General features: G+C 47.6%; 1 protein-coding gene across 13 annotated transcripts in view; it reads left to right on the forward strand.

The window, feature by feature from the left end:
- The window catches only part of Eph (Eph receptor tyrosine kinase), a 293,268-nt gene that overhangs the window by 254,224 nt on the left and 23,460 nt on the right, over positions 1 to 15,584 (forward strand). For 2 of the 13 annotated variants that reach the window (XM_077653444.1, XM_077653445.1), the window contains exons 1-4: positions 3,963 to 4,388; positions 7,730 to 7,961; positions 13,494 to 13,649; positions 14,948 to 15,250. The exons of 10 other annotated variants lie outside the window; for them this stretch is intronic. In XM_077653444.1, coding sequence (XP_077509570.1) covers positions 4,113 to 4,388; positions 7,730 to 7,961; positions 13,494 to 13,649; positions 14,948 to 15,250 — 967 coding nt within the window. In that variant the 5' untranslated portion in view covers positions 3,963 to 4,112. Of the gene's footprint in view, positions 1 to 3,962; positions 4,389 to 7,729; positions 7,962 to 13,493; positions 13,650 to 14,947; positions 15,251 to 15,584 lie in introns of those variants that run through there. One more of the 13 variants, XM_077653443.1, reaches the window with a different exon arrangement.

Raw genomic sequence — 15,584 nt, forward strand, 5'->3', positions numbered from 1 at the left:
ATTTCCAAGCCTGAGGAAATTGAGTAATCTTCAGCGCTTCGGGCGCCCCAGGATCCCTTCTCGCTCCTTTAACGCCGCGGCCAAACGTTGTGACGCGTCGACTTAGGAAACCACTTCGCAGGCGTGCGCTTCGAAATGTGCGTTCGCTTGCTCACAAAATATGTGCTCGCTTGCTCACTGGCTCGCCTTACGCCTTTTCTTTTTGCATATCAGTTTCCCAATTTTTCTCGCGTTCGGAAAACGAAATTCGAGTTTTCCTTCAATGCCCCGCCGCGGTGGCTCAGTGGTTAGGGCGCTCTACTACTGATCCGGAGTTCCCGGGTTCGAACCCGACCGCGGCGGCTGCGTTTTTATGGAGGAAAAACGCTAAGGCGCCCGTGTGCTGTGCGATGTCAGTGCACGTTAAAGATCCCCAGGTGGTCGAAATTATTCCGGAGCCCTCCACTACGGACCTATTTGTTCCTCTCTTCTTTCACTCCCTCCTTTATCCCTTCCCTTACGGCGCGGTTCAGGTGTCCAACGATACATGAGACAGATACTGCGCCATTTCCTTTCCACCAAAAACCAAACCAAACCTTCAAGCCAGGTGTCTTGTTTCATTTCCAAAGTAGCATCTAATCTAAAGGCACGCTTATTCAGTCGCTCATAGTGATCTTGTTCTAGCTCTTTTTACAGAACGTTAGCTCGTTGTCGTAAGCGCGGACAAAAGTGAGGACATGGACATAGAAAAAAAAAATTAATGAAAGGGGGTGGGGTTCAGCACCTTGTAATCTAGCCATCACACTCAGTGCAAAAAAATACTACCGGTACCAGGCCTGTAGTACCCATCGTGACCCTCTTTTTTCTCCTCTTCCCGTTCCCCAGTGCAGAGTAGCAGGCCAGATATATATTTTTCAGGCCATCCCCTCTGCCTTTCCCGTCAATAAACCCCCCCCCCCCCCTCTCTCTCTCTCTCTCTTGGTGGTAGTATGGGGGCTAACCTAACCTAACTTCCGACTGCGGCGTCGGAATGCGACCTCTGTCCTTGGTCTCGGCAGCCTAACGTCGTAGTACTAAGCTATTTCGTGCCTTATGAAGTATTCCAGTGGGCGATCCGGAGCAGCTCTCCGAATCCGCGAAGGAGCTAGATAGATGTGCAGGGAGTCTAGGGACCATGCCGTCTCTGTCCAATCAGAAGTCGGGATCTGAGTCTAAATTGCCCATTGAAACACGCTATTCGGTTTTGCGGAACAAGGAAACTTTGCTTCGGTTCACTGGTTGGAATACGTCATTAGACGGGCCAGTTCTGATGACTAGTCAGTTGCCAATAGCGATACCTATGAACCTAGGCTTTTGTAGCGATAGCTACACTACGCTACCTCTTCGACCCTTCAGCGTGGCACCACTTGAGCTCCATGGCGGCGCCGTTGGTCACGTGGGTTGATCACGTGGTGCGACCGTTGGTCACGTGGTGCGGAGCAGCTGCTGCTGCCGGCGGCGCGGCGCGCAACAGCTGTGCGCATGCGCCGTGTCAAGTGGGACGAGGATGAAGAAGGAACGCCCAGCGAAACGGAACGGCGAAAGACTGACTTTGCAATTTGACTGAGCTAGTTCCACTCGGCCAGATGTAGCTATCGCGTCACTCCAGGTTTAACCAGAGCTAAACCACAGCCATTTTTTAGTCGGTATTTTGTTCCTGTAATCCGTGCCTTCACATTTTGAACACGCCCTTTATGGGGGGAAAATTGTGCTGTGTTAGCAGTTTAGGATGAAATATGCTTTTTCATGGAGTAGTGATTTCAACACATTTACCGTGCTAATAGTGTAGTGAAGGAGTCTTTAATTGCAGCACGAATGCGCAGACGTTTCCCACACTCCTTCGCGCGTATTATGTCGTAATGCGAGTCAACGCCTGAGGTAACCTGTAGTAAAAGAAGCGCCGAATGCGGCTTCTCCTCTAGAGGTGACAGCCGGGAGTTCAGTACGGGATAAAGGGAACATTTCGACGACGCACTATTGTCACGTCAACCTGACGGCGTGTAACGGCTCACTTCTGGCAAATCTCCTGCGTAACAGTTCCAAAATGAGCAAGAGTGGCTCAAAATGCACTCCTAATATAATTTGCTTTTTTTTCTGCACGACAGACAGGGCGTCATTTCCTGCTTGAACGCGATAAGCCTCCCGTATTTCTCTTTTATTTTCTTTTTTCACATTCGTGGTTCCCCCCTCCTCAGAGCCTTAGAAAACTGTCTCATCAGTTTTACCCGATACTCTTGCCCAAGTCGGTCTCGCCGTCTTTTCTCTTTTTCTTTCTTTCTATCTTCATTTGTCCTTGCTCGATTCCCTCCGCACCGTTTGGCGGGCACGTGTTATTGAATTCGCTCGCGCGCCGTTGTAACAACCCCGTCTGCCTGCCTCGTCGCCCCAAGAACGCGCGCGCGCACACACACACACGGGGATTGAAATTATGGTAATTCCCGCGTCCGCCTTGCTCAAGTGTGTGTCGCACCGTTCATTTATGTATCTTGTCAGTTCGTTTCTTCTTCCTCCTAGTTTTTTTTTTCTTTTGCACTCTGTACATATTCCGGCGCCCCATTCTGCGAGAGGTGCTCGGCACGAAAAGCCTTACTCGCGCGCCGCTTATTCCCTCCGTGTCTTTTCAAAGTGAGCTGTCGTTTCTCTTCTTCCTCCCCCGTTTATTTTTTCTATCGCCTCGTATTTATCTCGCCGCTCTCCTAAACGACCGAGCCCGCTTGCTTCGTTTGGCGGCTGTCATTGATTTCATTCGGGGACCCCCTTCTTGACAGTCTGTCGCCTTGCGTGGTCTGTGCTCGGGGCGCTCTTTATGAAAGTGTCCTGCTGGCAGTGGCAATATCGAAGAAATAAAGAAACTACTTACAAATGCTCGAAAGAAAAAAATAACCTATGCTACGACACGCAGCGCCGCATTAAAAAAAAGGAAAAAGGGAAATTTGCAGAGTCGGAGATGTCCGTACGTTTTTTGCTTTGTTTCCATTTCTTATTTGTTTAGATTTTGTATAACAGTGATACTTTAAGGTCTCGAGACTGCTGCCGGTTGTTCCTCCGACAGTGAAGGGTTTCTGACGTTATCTACGTTCTGGACCCTTACTTATGCAGGCAACTTCGAAACAGACGACGGGCCTCAACCGTTCTTTCATTCAAGCTACTTTTCTTCTGGCTGTAGCTGAGCTTTTTTTCTTCTTATTTCTCCTTTCTTTCTCTCTTGTACTGAGGAATCGTGTTTCCGGCTGTATAAGGGGGCGTGGCTGCCGATTACTAATGGTTTGCAAATCGTGAAGTGGCAGTCTCTTATTGTCTTCATAATTTAACCGCGTAGTGTAATTGCTTTGACAGAAGCTGCTGGCTACAAGTAGCTGCCAAAAGCCACTATATTGCATGCAAAAAAGAAGTCGCTGTCGCTTGTTTGATTTAAGCAAATCCGCTTTCGGAACAGATGTCCATGTGTTTGAAGCCCTTTTCGTTATGAAAGAATTTTCGATAAAACTGCATGATGGGTCTTCTGAATGAGTTCTCTCTCTCTCTTCCTCCCTCTCGTGGCTTTCTATTATTTTTGTATGGTGTTCTTTCATGTAAATGAATAAAACTGTAGACACAGCATGATTGTTTTGTGATATTATGACCCTCCCAAAAGTCTGGAGGGAAGTAGGAAGCGCATTTTTTTGTTTTCCTCTTTTTCTCTACCTTTCTGTTCCTTTTAACTCAGCCTGGTTTGTAGACAAACGTACAGTAAAACTCCAGTTAGTGGTCGGTCTGACGTACCCATTCTCCTAATTGCACCTTTGTATTGCTGTGAAGTCACCTTACCAGGCGACACTAAAATTGTGTGGTGAAGACCACCTAGCAGGCGCGCCGTTCTCCCAACGAGAAAACTGCAATGCGAAGAAGCCACCTGAAAACTCGTATGTAAAATGCTCTCTTCCTTCTTTCCTTCGCAGTGGGTCGAGGAGAGCTTCACCAACTTCGAGCAGGGCATCAACTGGCGCTCGTACGTGGTGTGCGACGTGGCCTACGACAGCGTCAACAACTGGCTATGGACGCCGTTCATCGAGCGGGGCCCCGCGCACCGCATCTACGTCGAGGTCAAGTTTAGCATGCGCGACTGCAACCTATTCCCGGGCATGGCGCTCTCCTGCAAGGAGACCTTCTCGCTGCTCTACTACGAGTTCGACGCGGCCACTCGCGAGCCCCCGCCCTGGGAGCCCGAGTCGTACAAGCCCGTGGACCGCATCGCCGCCGACGAGGGCCGCTTCACGTCCAACGCCGAGGTCATCATCAACACCGAGGTCCGCTCGGTGCCGGTCACCAAGAAGGGCGTCTACTTCGCCTTCCGGGACCAGGGCGCCTGCCTATCACTCATCGCCGTCAAGGTGAGCCAGCCGCTGAACGCGGGAACACAGTTATAAGCAAGAGAATGTATACGTTTGCGCTCCAAGTCCACAGATGGGTTGCGATCGAAGACCCAATAACGGATGAATGCAGATCGAACGCAACTCAGTGTCGAACCCGTGACCCCATATCGAGCCTGTGTTCAGGAGCGGCGGGTACATCACGCTGCTCCATTGCCGCCCATTGCTGAATAGTTTTTAGCGCGTTATCATCAGATGGGTCACTAGTGAAACGAAAAAGCCGCGATGTGTCGGGATGTCCGTTCGCCGAGCGACAGCTGCAGTCGGGAAGAGAGGAGGATAACCGAGGGGGTAGAGAGCGTTTGCTGAGCGACAGCTGCAGCTCAGCTGGGAAGAGAGGAGGAAAGCCAAGGTGAGAGACAGGCATCGCGCCAGCTGCAGCCAGTGAGACAGAGTTGGAGTCGCGCTAGCTGCAGTCGGCAGATAGAGAGTGGGTCGCGCGGGTACATGCAGATGGTATACATGTCGTCGCTCTGGCGCTTCTGAGTAATTCACCATGCGCTGAAGTGCTGTGCAGCAACCGGTAAATCATGGATGAAGCTGGTTCTTCTAACGATTCCGATGCTGAACGACGTTTCTATCTAGTCACTCCTGAGGACCTAACTCGGCGAAAAAACATGCACAGATTTAGTGTTTGACACAAAGTCCACAAGTGGCTCCTGTGTATCCAATTACTTCAGGGACCACAAGGCAGTGTTTTTGATATTTAAATATCGATCTGCATATGACATGCATTTACGAAAACGGCAACGTCTCGATGCTGTTTGGAGTTTGGATATCGTTGATATGGCATAAAACAAACACTGTCTTCAACCTGTACTCACAACGTTTGTGTCTGCATTTTCTATGCGACGCAAATAAACAATCACCGCTGCCAAGAATAAGATGCACAAAGTTTAACGAGGTAACTAAAAGCCAAGCAGAGCAAACAACGATAAACAAAGCCAAAGTAGGCCACAACGTGCTAGCTCAACTCAGTCGCATTTAGTGTTATCAAGTAATTAGGAGGGCTTTTTTTTAAAGCTTTTGTGGCATTTAAGGCTAAAAGATATGTTACCGAACATCTGTGAATACAAAATCCGGGCGGATAGGTGGGAGCTTGCCTTTGAGTGCACTAGTGGGCTCTTTTCTTTCATAGTGTGGTGTACACATTCAGTATAAAACTTAGAAGGGGTAGTGGATGCATTTAAAACAAGCAAGACATAGTTTGTTTCTTCCTTCTCGACACGGCGAAAAAAAAAAGGAGTCTGTGGCTAACCGTGACAGCAACGTCTCATTACGAATTAGAAGCGGTTGGTGTTATTTTTTGTGACTAGCTCGCTGTTACGTCTTTTCTTTTTACTGTTTAACTGCCCTGTATCCTTGTACTTGTTGGTCCTGCATATCCTCTTTGTCAACTCCTTGAGCTTGACGTCGGTGTGACGTTTATTGGCGAATAACCAGAAACTGGTGTTAGGTGTCGTACATGGCACAATGCCGAATAGAAAATGACATTGAATCATGCGACCGTAGCGGTATACGCCTATGGTTCCGTATTCATCACTAACCAAGACAAAGATGTGCAAGTGTTATCGATTGCGAAATCCCACGAGGAACCCCCCCCCCCCCCCCCTTTTTTTTTTTGCAAACTCGTGGGCTGTTTGGAGCCGCTACACCTGCGCTCAAAATTTTAATGAGATAAAGTTAGGAAGAAGAAGAAAAAGAAAGAAATTGAACGGACCACAGGGTTGAGCACCGATCGAGTACGACGTATTAATGGTAATTGAATCGCTAAACGTAATTAGAGGTTCTGAGCAAAGCAGCGGAAGGCTGTTTTAATTGCAGCGCAAACCAGGGCACCTAGCTTGATGGTTGTTCCTTTACTCCGCCTTTGTTTGTCACATTTTAGCGAAGAGTTTCGAGCTTTTTTTCTTTTTTAAAATCCAGCCTCTTCGCTGTCCTAACGAGGCTCTTTAACTAAGTTATGAGCGTGATTGCAACAAAATTGAGTTTCTTTTTAATCGGATGCACCTGACCTCTTGAAGTGCAGTTTTTTTCTCGTTATACAGTGATGGCTTTCCTCGGTAATTCTTTAATTGCGATACCCCCCCTCTCTCTTCTCTCTCTCTCTCGCGCGCGCGCGTCGCTAATAAAAAGTGGAATAGAGCATTAATTTTCTTCTCCTTTATTTACTTGTCAATAGTTTTCCGTCAATTGCTATACTTGTCTCCCGGCGTTGTATTGTACAGGCTGCATTACACAGACTCACGCCATCTCTTGCCTATTATTAACGGGCTTACGAACATTCGGCAGTTTCTGGGTGTCGACCGCCGCACATGCAGGCAAAAAACTGATAATGTGTTTGAGTCTCATGAACGACTGCTTTATGTTAGCTGTGTTTTGGGACACCTCAATATTTGAAGGTCGCTCGAATATAAGTACTTTGTTGTCACTAGTGTTCATGTCCTTCTAAAGAAATAGTGACCATTGCTGCGAGTTTTTGTTTGTTTGTTTGTTTTACCCCCAAAATTTCTCTTGTGCACACAGTGTACAGCCTGTCAGGTGACACTTTTGGCAGCAAACGTGTGGCCTGAGTACTTGAACAGGTTTATACTAATGGAATAGGGAGCATTAACTTAGTAACGGAGACGTTCCTTGAGTTCATCTTTTTGAGAATCAACATGCCGAAACGAAGGCACAGCTGCTTCTTCTGCTGCTATGAAAGCACCTATTTACTGTCAAAATCGAAAAGAACACTCGAAAGGAAAAAAAAAGAGAGAGAAACAGGATAGACGGAGAAGAGCTGACTTAAAGAAAGAAAAAGTACCCTTTTCGATTTCATCGCCACCGTTCTGGATGAGGGCACATGACATAATAATAATAATAATAATAATAATAATAATAATAATAATAATAATAATAATAATAATAATAATAATAATAATTGGTTTTTGGGGAAACGAAATGGCGCAGTATCTGTCTCACATATCGTTGGACACCTGAACCGGGCCGTAAGGGAAGGGATAAATGAGGGAGTGAAAGAGCAAAGGAAGAGAGAGGTGCCGTAGTGGAGGGCTCCGGAATAATTTCGACCACCTGGGGATCTTTAACAACGTGCACTGACATCGCACAGCACACGGGCGCCATAGCGTTTCGCCTCCATCGAAACGTAGCCGCCGCGGTCGGGTTCGAACCCGGGAACTCCGGATCAGTAGGCGAGCGCCTTAACTACTGAGCCACCGCGGCGGTTGGGCACAGGGCATGGGCCCTGCCTCACAGCTCGCGGCATTGAGAGTGACGACGGGCGGCTCCTGTTCTCGCAGGTGTACTACATAGTGTGCCCAAACGTGACGACGTCGCTGGCGCACTTCCCGGAGACGCCGACGGCGAGCGAGGTGACCGCCATTGTGACCGCCGAGGGCCAGTGCGTGGCCAACGCCCGCGTGGCTGGCTCGCCGCCGCGCATGCTCTGCAAGGGCGACGGAAACTGGACGCTGCCTTCGGGCGGATGCGCCTGCATACCGGGGTACCGCGCCGTCGGAAACTCCTGCCAGAGTGAGTCACCCGCTCTCGTCCGCGCTCATTATGTCCGCTGTTTTCTCTCTTCTTATCGCTGTTGCTTGTCGAGCTTTGTGAAAAACTTTTCAGCGAAGTGCGGATGCTGTCGTCCCGTGGAACAGCGATGCCACCTGCTGTTATGGAGCTATATGGCTTGTATGTGACGGCTCATTTCAGAACACCGACGTGGGTTAGAATACGCTTTACTTGTGTTATGCGGCGGTGAATCACTGCTTCTTCTAGACATTTCTTTACCTATTCCGACAGCTCCGCTAAGGGCTCTTCTCCGCACAATATGTATGCATGTGGCAAAGTACTCTCTACAGGGCGACAGCCTCCAGCAGTCAAGTAGGTCCTGTAGCGTTCTCGAGGTTTACGATTTTCTTGCGTTACAAGGACTTTAATTATTCCGAGCAGGCACACTTCATACACTTGCAAGGACATTAGCGAGCCCTGGCTATGCAGTGTAGGGGCCTGAACAAGGTGCATAAGTAAAAACTGCCTTGGTTTTGGGCGGAAATGAACGCACAAATTTTGCGCATACCCCGTGCACTCAGGCAGCCTGGTGCGTGTACGTCGACTGGTTCTGAAAGGAGTATTTCTGCGCTGCCTCGCCGGTGTGTTTTCAATGGGCTGTTTTGTCAGTTTATGCAAGGCGCTGTATCTGCTCTTCGCGATCGCGAAAGGGTGAACGTTTTGGGCGGGAACAACATCGTCCGTTCTACGTTGACGTTGAACACGTTCTCAAATATTGTGCTGAAAGCTCTAACTACTGTTTAGTTTTGCCCTTACTGTTTTGTCTCGATGATGGGACGTTCCGTATATGCTTGCTTTCTGGGAAGGGAGTAGGCGGGTGGCCTCTCTTGCGGCACGCTTTCACTCTCTCTCTATTCGTCATCCGTTTTATGGTAACCGTTATTGTTAAACCCAAGCGCAACTGCTCTGCCCCGCATAATGTTTAAACCGGTGAGCACTTTCATGTCCCGCGGCTTTTGAAACAGCCTGCGCCTCTGTGCGATTCTCTGTTTATCTATTCTCCTCCTGCTCTCCTTAACGGCCGGCGGCGCCACTGTGCCGTGGGGCAGTTACGGGGGATGAATTACGACGTCCTTCTCGCGATTTCACGGCGGCGGGAAAGAACCGAGTCCTAGCGGGCTGTTGCGCGACTGAAGGCGGCGATGCAGGAGCGGGGATGTCTTGCGCGAACAAAAGTGCGGGCACGAATTTCGGAGCGCGGGAGCACGCGATAACAACAGATGCAAGGTCCTTTCCCCCGTCGTTTTCTTTTTTATGTTTTTTTATTTCACCATGCGAGCCGCCGTTTCCTCGGGCCATTTGCTTTAGACTGGCACACCGTTACGGCGCCGACGTTGCCTCGACGGCGGTCGGTGCGGGGCCGCTGGTTCTCTTGTCTGGACAAAAAGCACGGCGGCACAGGTTTTCCCGTATCTGTGCTTGCCGTTGCTATATGAGGCCGCTGCCTGTTTGGCTTCGTTGTTTAGAGCATATGCTGTTGATGTTTCCTGCCGTTTTGGCGCTGCTGCTCTTTTAGATTCGTCTTTCGCCGTGCGACGATGGCCAAAGCTGGGGGCCTCGTTCGGCTCTTTTATCTTGGTTTTGCAGCTATATTTGTGTGTATATGTGAGGGTGTTGGGTGGGTGCTCGTTATTGCGCTGGCGTCAAAACGCGTACTGGTTGCACTTGCCTTCACGTAGCTCTGTATATATCACTTATGCCTGAATTTATAGCTTCATCTGGCAAGTTTGTTTTTGTTATACCCGTTTTCATTTCTCTTCTGACCCGACGCACTTTGCGCCGTCTATGACTTCATTGGTCGAACTGCCGCGTGCTGAGGCCACTAAAAAGTACATGCATGCTATCTGTCACCTTCTCCTATTTAAAAGTGCTCCCATTTTTACATTTTTATTTTTTGTTTTTGCAAAACAGTAGAAACCAAATCGGCAAAACAGCGTTTTATTTTTTCTGGGTAAATCGTTATACCTTTCTTCCTCGTGTACTGTTGTTTCTCCGTTGAGTGGAACAGGACTGGCGTTCTACTGCATTGAAGAAGTGCGCGCTCAACGTCTTCGTGAAACGCTGTTCCCAGTCCGCTTTTTCGGAGGATATGGTAGGCGATCAAGAAGCTCGTAGCCGATGGAGCTTACAACGGCGAGGACGCTTCAAGAAAAATAAAAAAAAATGACGGCAAATTTTTGTCTTAATTCTATAAACGCGCGAAAACAGAACTGCATGAACACTGCCTCAAAGTCAACCCGCATGAAAAGACACCGCTCAGGCAGCGCACGTCCATCGCAACCGCGCAGTTGCTCGAGTGATACCGATACCGATGGCTCTCGCGCGTCGGGAGCGGGAACGGCGGAGCGTGCCGGCGAAATGATGTGGGCGAAAGTATCGGCCAAACGGGGGCGTTAGGAGTGTGAACGATGTTTTGTGGTGGCTGCACCGTCGGCATTGATGCACAAACATCGCAAGATCTTGCTCGGGGTTGACCCGTCGGAATAGTGCTATCGCGCTAATAGGCAGATACGTCCACAGATATGTCTGAATCGGATCGTACACATTCTCTGTTATCGAATCAGAGTCAGCTGCTTCTTCAAATGGACCCACAGAAAAGCAGCCGGCGTACTTGTAAACAGAAGGGAAGTGCGAATGAAAGATTGCGGAGATTTCGGCGGAGACGGCGTAACTTCGTTCTGTTTGCGCGATCAGCTCTCTCCTCTACTCCACACTCAAATTTCCCCGTCGCTGGAGGAGAAAAGGTTTGCGCAAAGATAAGGCGTAGTCACTGGTTGAAAGCGCAGGTTGTATTTTCACCTCGCGCTCGGAGTTAAGGCGACCGCAAAACGCGTATCTGGACCTCGGAGTATAAGAAGCGTCGGATTGAGGGTGCGCGCGTAATAACTGTTGCTCCGCTGCTGCCCGTGGCGTCGGCTTCGCCGCCGTGCTTCTGTGTTAGCGGTCGGTAAACAGAAGCAGTCGATAAGGCGCGGTGATGCCCTTGCTTTCTGTTCCGCGGCTCCGGAAAGGCAAAGCCTGCCGTCTGCTGCTTCTTCCTTCCCCAATTTCCTTCTTCCCTACCATCGCATCCCGTATTTTTTCCTTCGCTAAACGGTCCCTGCTTTCCGAGCTTTTGCTGGTGCTCGTCTGCTTCGCGTCGGTCCCCATCTCCCCTGAGAGCTCCTTTAGACGTCCGCTTAAGAAGCGGCAGAAGAAATATAAGCACGCAGGCGCACTCGTCTCCGGTGCTGTTCCTTACTCCGTATATCCAGGAAGCGTGTTTTTGTTTTCGTTTCATCACCTCTCCTTCTCACCCTCGCGTCTCTCTGTTCGCGTTGACTTCCTCGTTGCGGGCGCTGCCCCTATCTCCAGCTCGTTCCCTTTATTTTCCCGCTGTCTTTTCCTTCTCGCGCGTGAGCTTTTATTTCTCGCTCGCATCGCGCTCCTCTCATCTCTCGCTTTCGTACCCGCGAGGTCATTACCGCCACCGCGCTGTTTCGGAGAGATATCTCTCCAGCGAGGGGTTATTTGTCTCTTTCTTTTTTTTGTCATTTTTCCTCATTTCTGTCCACATGACTCTGTGTTGTTCCTGTGTAGGATAGCCTTAATTCCCTCCTTCCCGTTATTCCGCATTTTTCTTTTCTTTCCGCCTTGCTTGTCAGCGTGTTACTGCTGCTTTGGAAAGAAGACCCCTGCCTGCCCTGCCACCCATGTTTTTGTTGCTGTGCTCTATGCAGCTTGCTTGCTTGTTTGGTTTTGGGAATGGTGTGACTTTGGGGAGGAAAGTTTGGGTGTCATGTTCTATGCTTTAGGCCAAGTTCCTTCCCTGGGCTTTTTTGACCTTGTCTCCATGAGACAACATGAATCCCCTCCATAATCTTTGCTTTTTGTATAGCTCTTTTTTTTTTGCATACAGAGGACAGAAGCAATCAAAAATGAAGAGTAGTAGTACCTGCTGTTTCATTCTGTTAACTGAAGATTATGCGAGATTTGAAAGGGAAAATAGATCAAAAGCTTGCAAAATGCATTCTTAGTGTAAACACAGAGGCAGTCCTGAATTTAGCCGTGTAAACTGACAATAATTATTCATAAAAATTTTGTTCAAAATTATTTTTATATCTGTTTAATCCTTATGCTTGAATGTGGTATCTTAACACACATGCAGAAATAATTCAGTGATCTGTGCAGTGAAGATATAAACCTATATTATGTGGTAATGCAAGTGCTAACCTCGAATAGTAGCTTCCGATTAAATGAGGGTTTATGAAACTTCATTGAATTCTCGTTCCCGTGTGAAAGAGAATGCTTTTGTGATTTTGCATCGAGAATCGCTGTAGAAGCTAAAAACAAACATTTAGAAGTTTTGTGCATTAATAGAGCCTTGTGCCATTCTATAGGTGACATGAATATAGGTGCGATAAACACTACAATATTTGATATTTTTAGAACCCAGATTGCTTCCCCTTTGCCTGTTGTGAGTGAACAGCTGCTGACAATACCGTTGTGATTTTGTATCCTTGGCTATGGTGGCTGTATTTCAGATGTGGGAAACGCAGAAATAACCACAGGCTGATGTAATGGTTACATTAAAGATCATGAGGTGGTTGATACTACTCTGGAGCCTAGCCCTCTGGTATGGTGTCCCCCACAGTCTTTAGCGTAGCTTTAAAACAAAAACATCAGTTATGAAGCGTCACTTTTTACCGTATGCCAATGAGAGCTTTTTTCAGGTGTTACAAGTATTTTATTTTACCCATGCATATTTTCCAGAGTGATTGGTGAGACTGCAGCCAATGAAACTGAATTCTTGGGCAAATTTCTACAAACACTGTTATGACATCGAAAGTATTCCTGACTTCGAATGTAACATAACATCTATTATGCATTGTTCTTTTGGGCCCAGGTATTAGAGAAAAAAAAACTTTTTACCTTATATATATATATATATATATATATATATAATATACAGAGAGAGAGAGAGAGAGAGCACAGAAAAAGTTCCTAGGTCTAGGTTGGCAATAGTCACATGGCAGTACACATAGGTTGGCAAAGTGAAGAAACACTGTACTTTTCTTGATATTTCGGCTGGGGTCGGTGAGCAGCCTTCATGTGGCATGCACGAATGCGCGCACACACATACATTCACACACGCACACCTACCTGTCTATATGAGGGCAGCCTTTGAGGAAGCATTCCTGTGTACCAACTGGAAGCTGGTACTGTGTGGTATTCACCTTTCGTTGTCTTGTGTGGCACTTGTATACTTGTGCGTGTGTGGTGTATGCCCCTGTAAACCATTCACTATGTGGCTGTTTCTGTGTGGACAGTCTGTGGTCAGTGTGTGTCATTCACTCCTTGGTGTCTGCTGTGTGGGGTGCTCAGCTTGCCTTAATAGCTTGGCATAAAGTCGTTCAGTTTTGTGCTGCCGTGTGCTTGCAAACTTTAACCAGCTGCTTTTCGCCATCGCCGCCTAACTGCTTCTTGTGCTGTGGCCCCTCTCTGCTGCTTCAGTGTGTCCGCCCGGTACGTTCAAGTCCAGCTCTGGTGACGGTCCCTGCCTGCGCTGCCCTTCGTTCAGCGTCGCCCCACAGCCGGGCTCGACGGAATGTCGCTGCAAAGAGCGCTACTTTAGATCTCCTACTGACCCCAAGACTATGCCTTGCACGCGTGAGTGTTTCACATCTGTGGCCCCTGTAACACACTATCTTCTATCCCTTCTTCATTTCACCTGAAGGAAACTAAAATGACAGAGAGAGAATTGAAGGCAAGATGTGTGACTTTTCAAACTGTTTGCCCAGTGTTGATGAGGCTCTAGTTCTAACCTGCTGCTTATTCTCTGTGGTCGCAAAAAAAAAAAAACTGCATAGTTCATCCGGTTTCAGTATTGTATGTAACCTTGCTCGGAGATAGGCACTATTTTGTGGTTTAATATTCCAAAAGAAAAAGTGCATGTTTGATATGAATAAACAGAGTGCATTAACATTCTGATTAAAGCTTTGTAGTGTACTCTACACAAGGGACATAAATATACAGAATTCTAACTTCCTATTAAAAGATGAGGATGAAGAGTGCGTAAGCTTTATTATTTTTGGGTTCGTTAAAGTTTTATAAAATTCAGCGTTTCACAATGCCGACATTTGAGAAGTCATCGACATTCAGTGGAATGGGCTTTGTTTTAGCATTTCTGCACCTTAAAGTGATGTGCAGTACAGCTGGCGTGAACTTGTGTTGCCACAAGAGAAAGGTGCACTCTGCTTCTGAAAATTTATTTGCAATTGTTTGACAAGTCGTGCCAACCATGAAGTAAACCTGACTTCTAGTGGTTGATTACCAAGTCCTATGCATAAACTGTCACTGCGTTTGCTAATGGGACGTAGCTTTGTTAAAGAGTTACACAGCATGGAGGGACCATGACAGAAGAGAAGGACATGGGATGTGTCTTGGCCCTACCACGCTTTGTAACCTTTAATATGTTTTACTATCAGCTAGCCTGAAATGCTGCCATGATGCTTTGTTTGCTCCCAAAGGCAGGCTTTTCTTGAACTAATAGCTGTATACATAAATGCTGCTGTTTAATTGTACTTAACGCTAAATCATTCATGCTAAGCTGCTCACCAGCCACTGTTTCTCTGCAATTCGAATCTGAATTTCATGTTTACATGATGTTCAGTATTTAGTACAAAACCTTAAACTAAAATTTGCTTCCTTGAAATGGTAATTTTTCAACAGCTTTTTCATCATGCCAAGAGTGTATAGTACTTCCAGTGATTAATGCGCTCATAGCAGAAAGTTTTCCGGGCAGATGAACATTTGCCAACGTACTGAACTTACCTAAGTGCCCGTATCTCTCAGTGCCATTGTATAAGCAGGGACAGGGACAGTAATCTATTTTGTTGCAAAAGCAGTCTTGGCAGAATAGTATAGGATTATTTTTTTAATGGCGCATTAATTTCTTCCCTGTGCAGAGCCTCCCCGGGCACCTCAAAACCTGACCGCAACCTGTGTCGACCAGTCATCAGTGACCCTGACTTGGCAGCCACCAGCCAATCTTGGTGGCCGCGAAGACACAACTTATCGAGTCGTTTGCGAGGCCTGCAGTCCGAGTGTTGTGTTTTCACCAGCGAGGCAAAACTTCAACGAGACAAGTGTCACCATCACAGGACTGCGTCCAGTCACCCCATACCGCTTCCAAGTGTATGCTGAGAATGGTGTCTCTGGATTTGACAAAGGCCATTACGCTGACATTACGGTCAAGACTGACGCCTCGGGTATGTGTGAACATGGCACGCCTTGTGTGCTCATGTCTGCTTTGTGCTTTAGCTGCATTGTCATGCTTCGGTGATGACACAATACACCTCTTTAACCCAGATGGCTCCCATGCCGACAAACTTTTTTCCTGTGCGGTTCCACCCTTCCCTGCATTGTCTTACAAATAGTGCCCCCCCTGTGTTTATTCTTGCAGTTACGAGGTAACTGTGGCACTGCCCACAACTAAGTCAGTTATAGAAGACACCTTCACCAGCACGCACCTCTAACAGTGCATTATAAAGACTGTTGCATATAGATTTGTCGGCCAAATAAAGCAGCTTTCTCAATAAATCA

Source organism: Amblyomma americanum, chromosome 2 (assembly GCF_052857255.1).
Source record: "Amblyomma americanum isolate KBUSLIRL-KWMA chromosome 2, ASM5285725v1, whole genome shotgun sequence".
Classification (NCBI taxonomy): domain Eukaryota; kingdom Metazoa; phylum Arthropoda; class Arachnida; order Ixodida; family Ixodidae; genus Amblyomma; species Amblyomma americanum.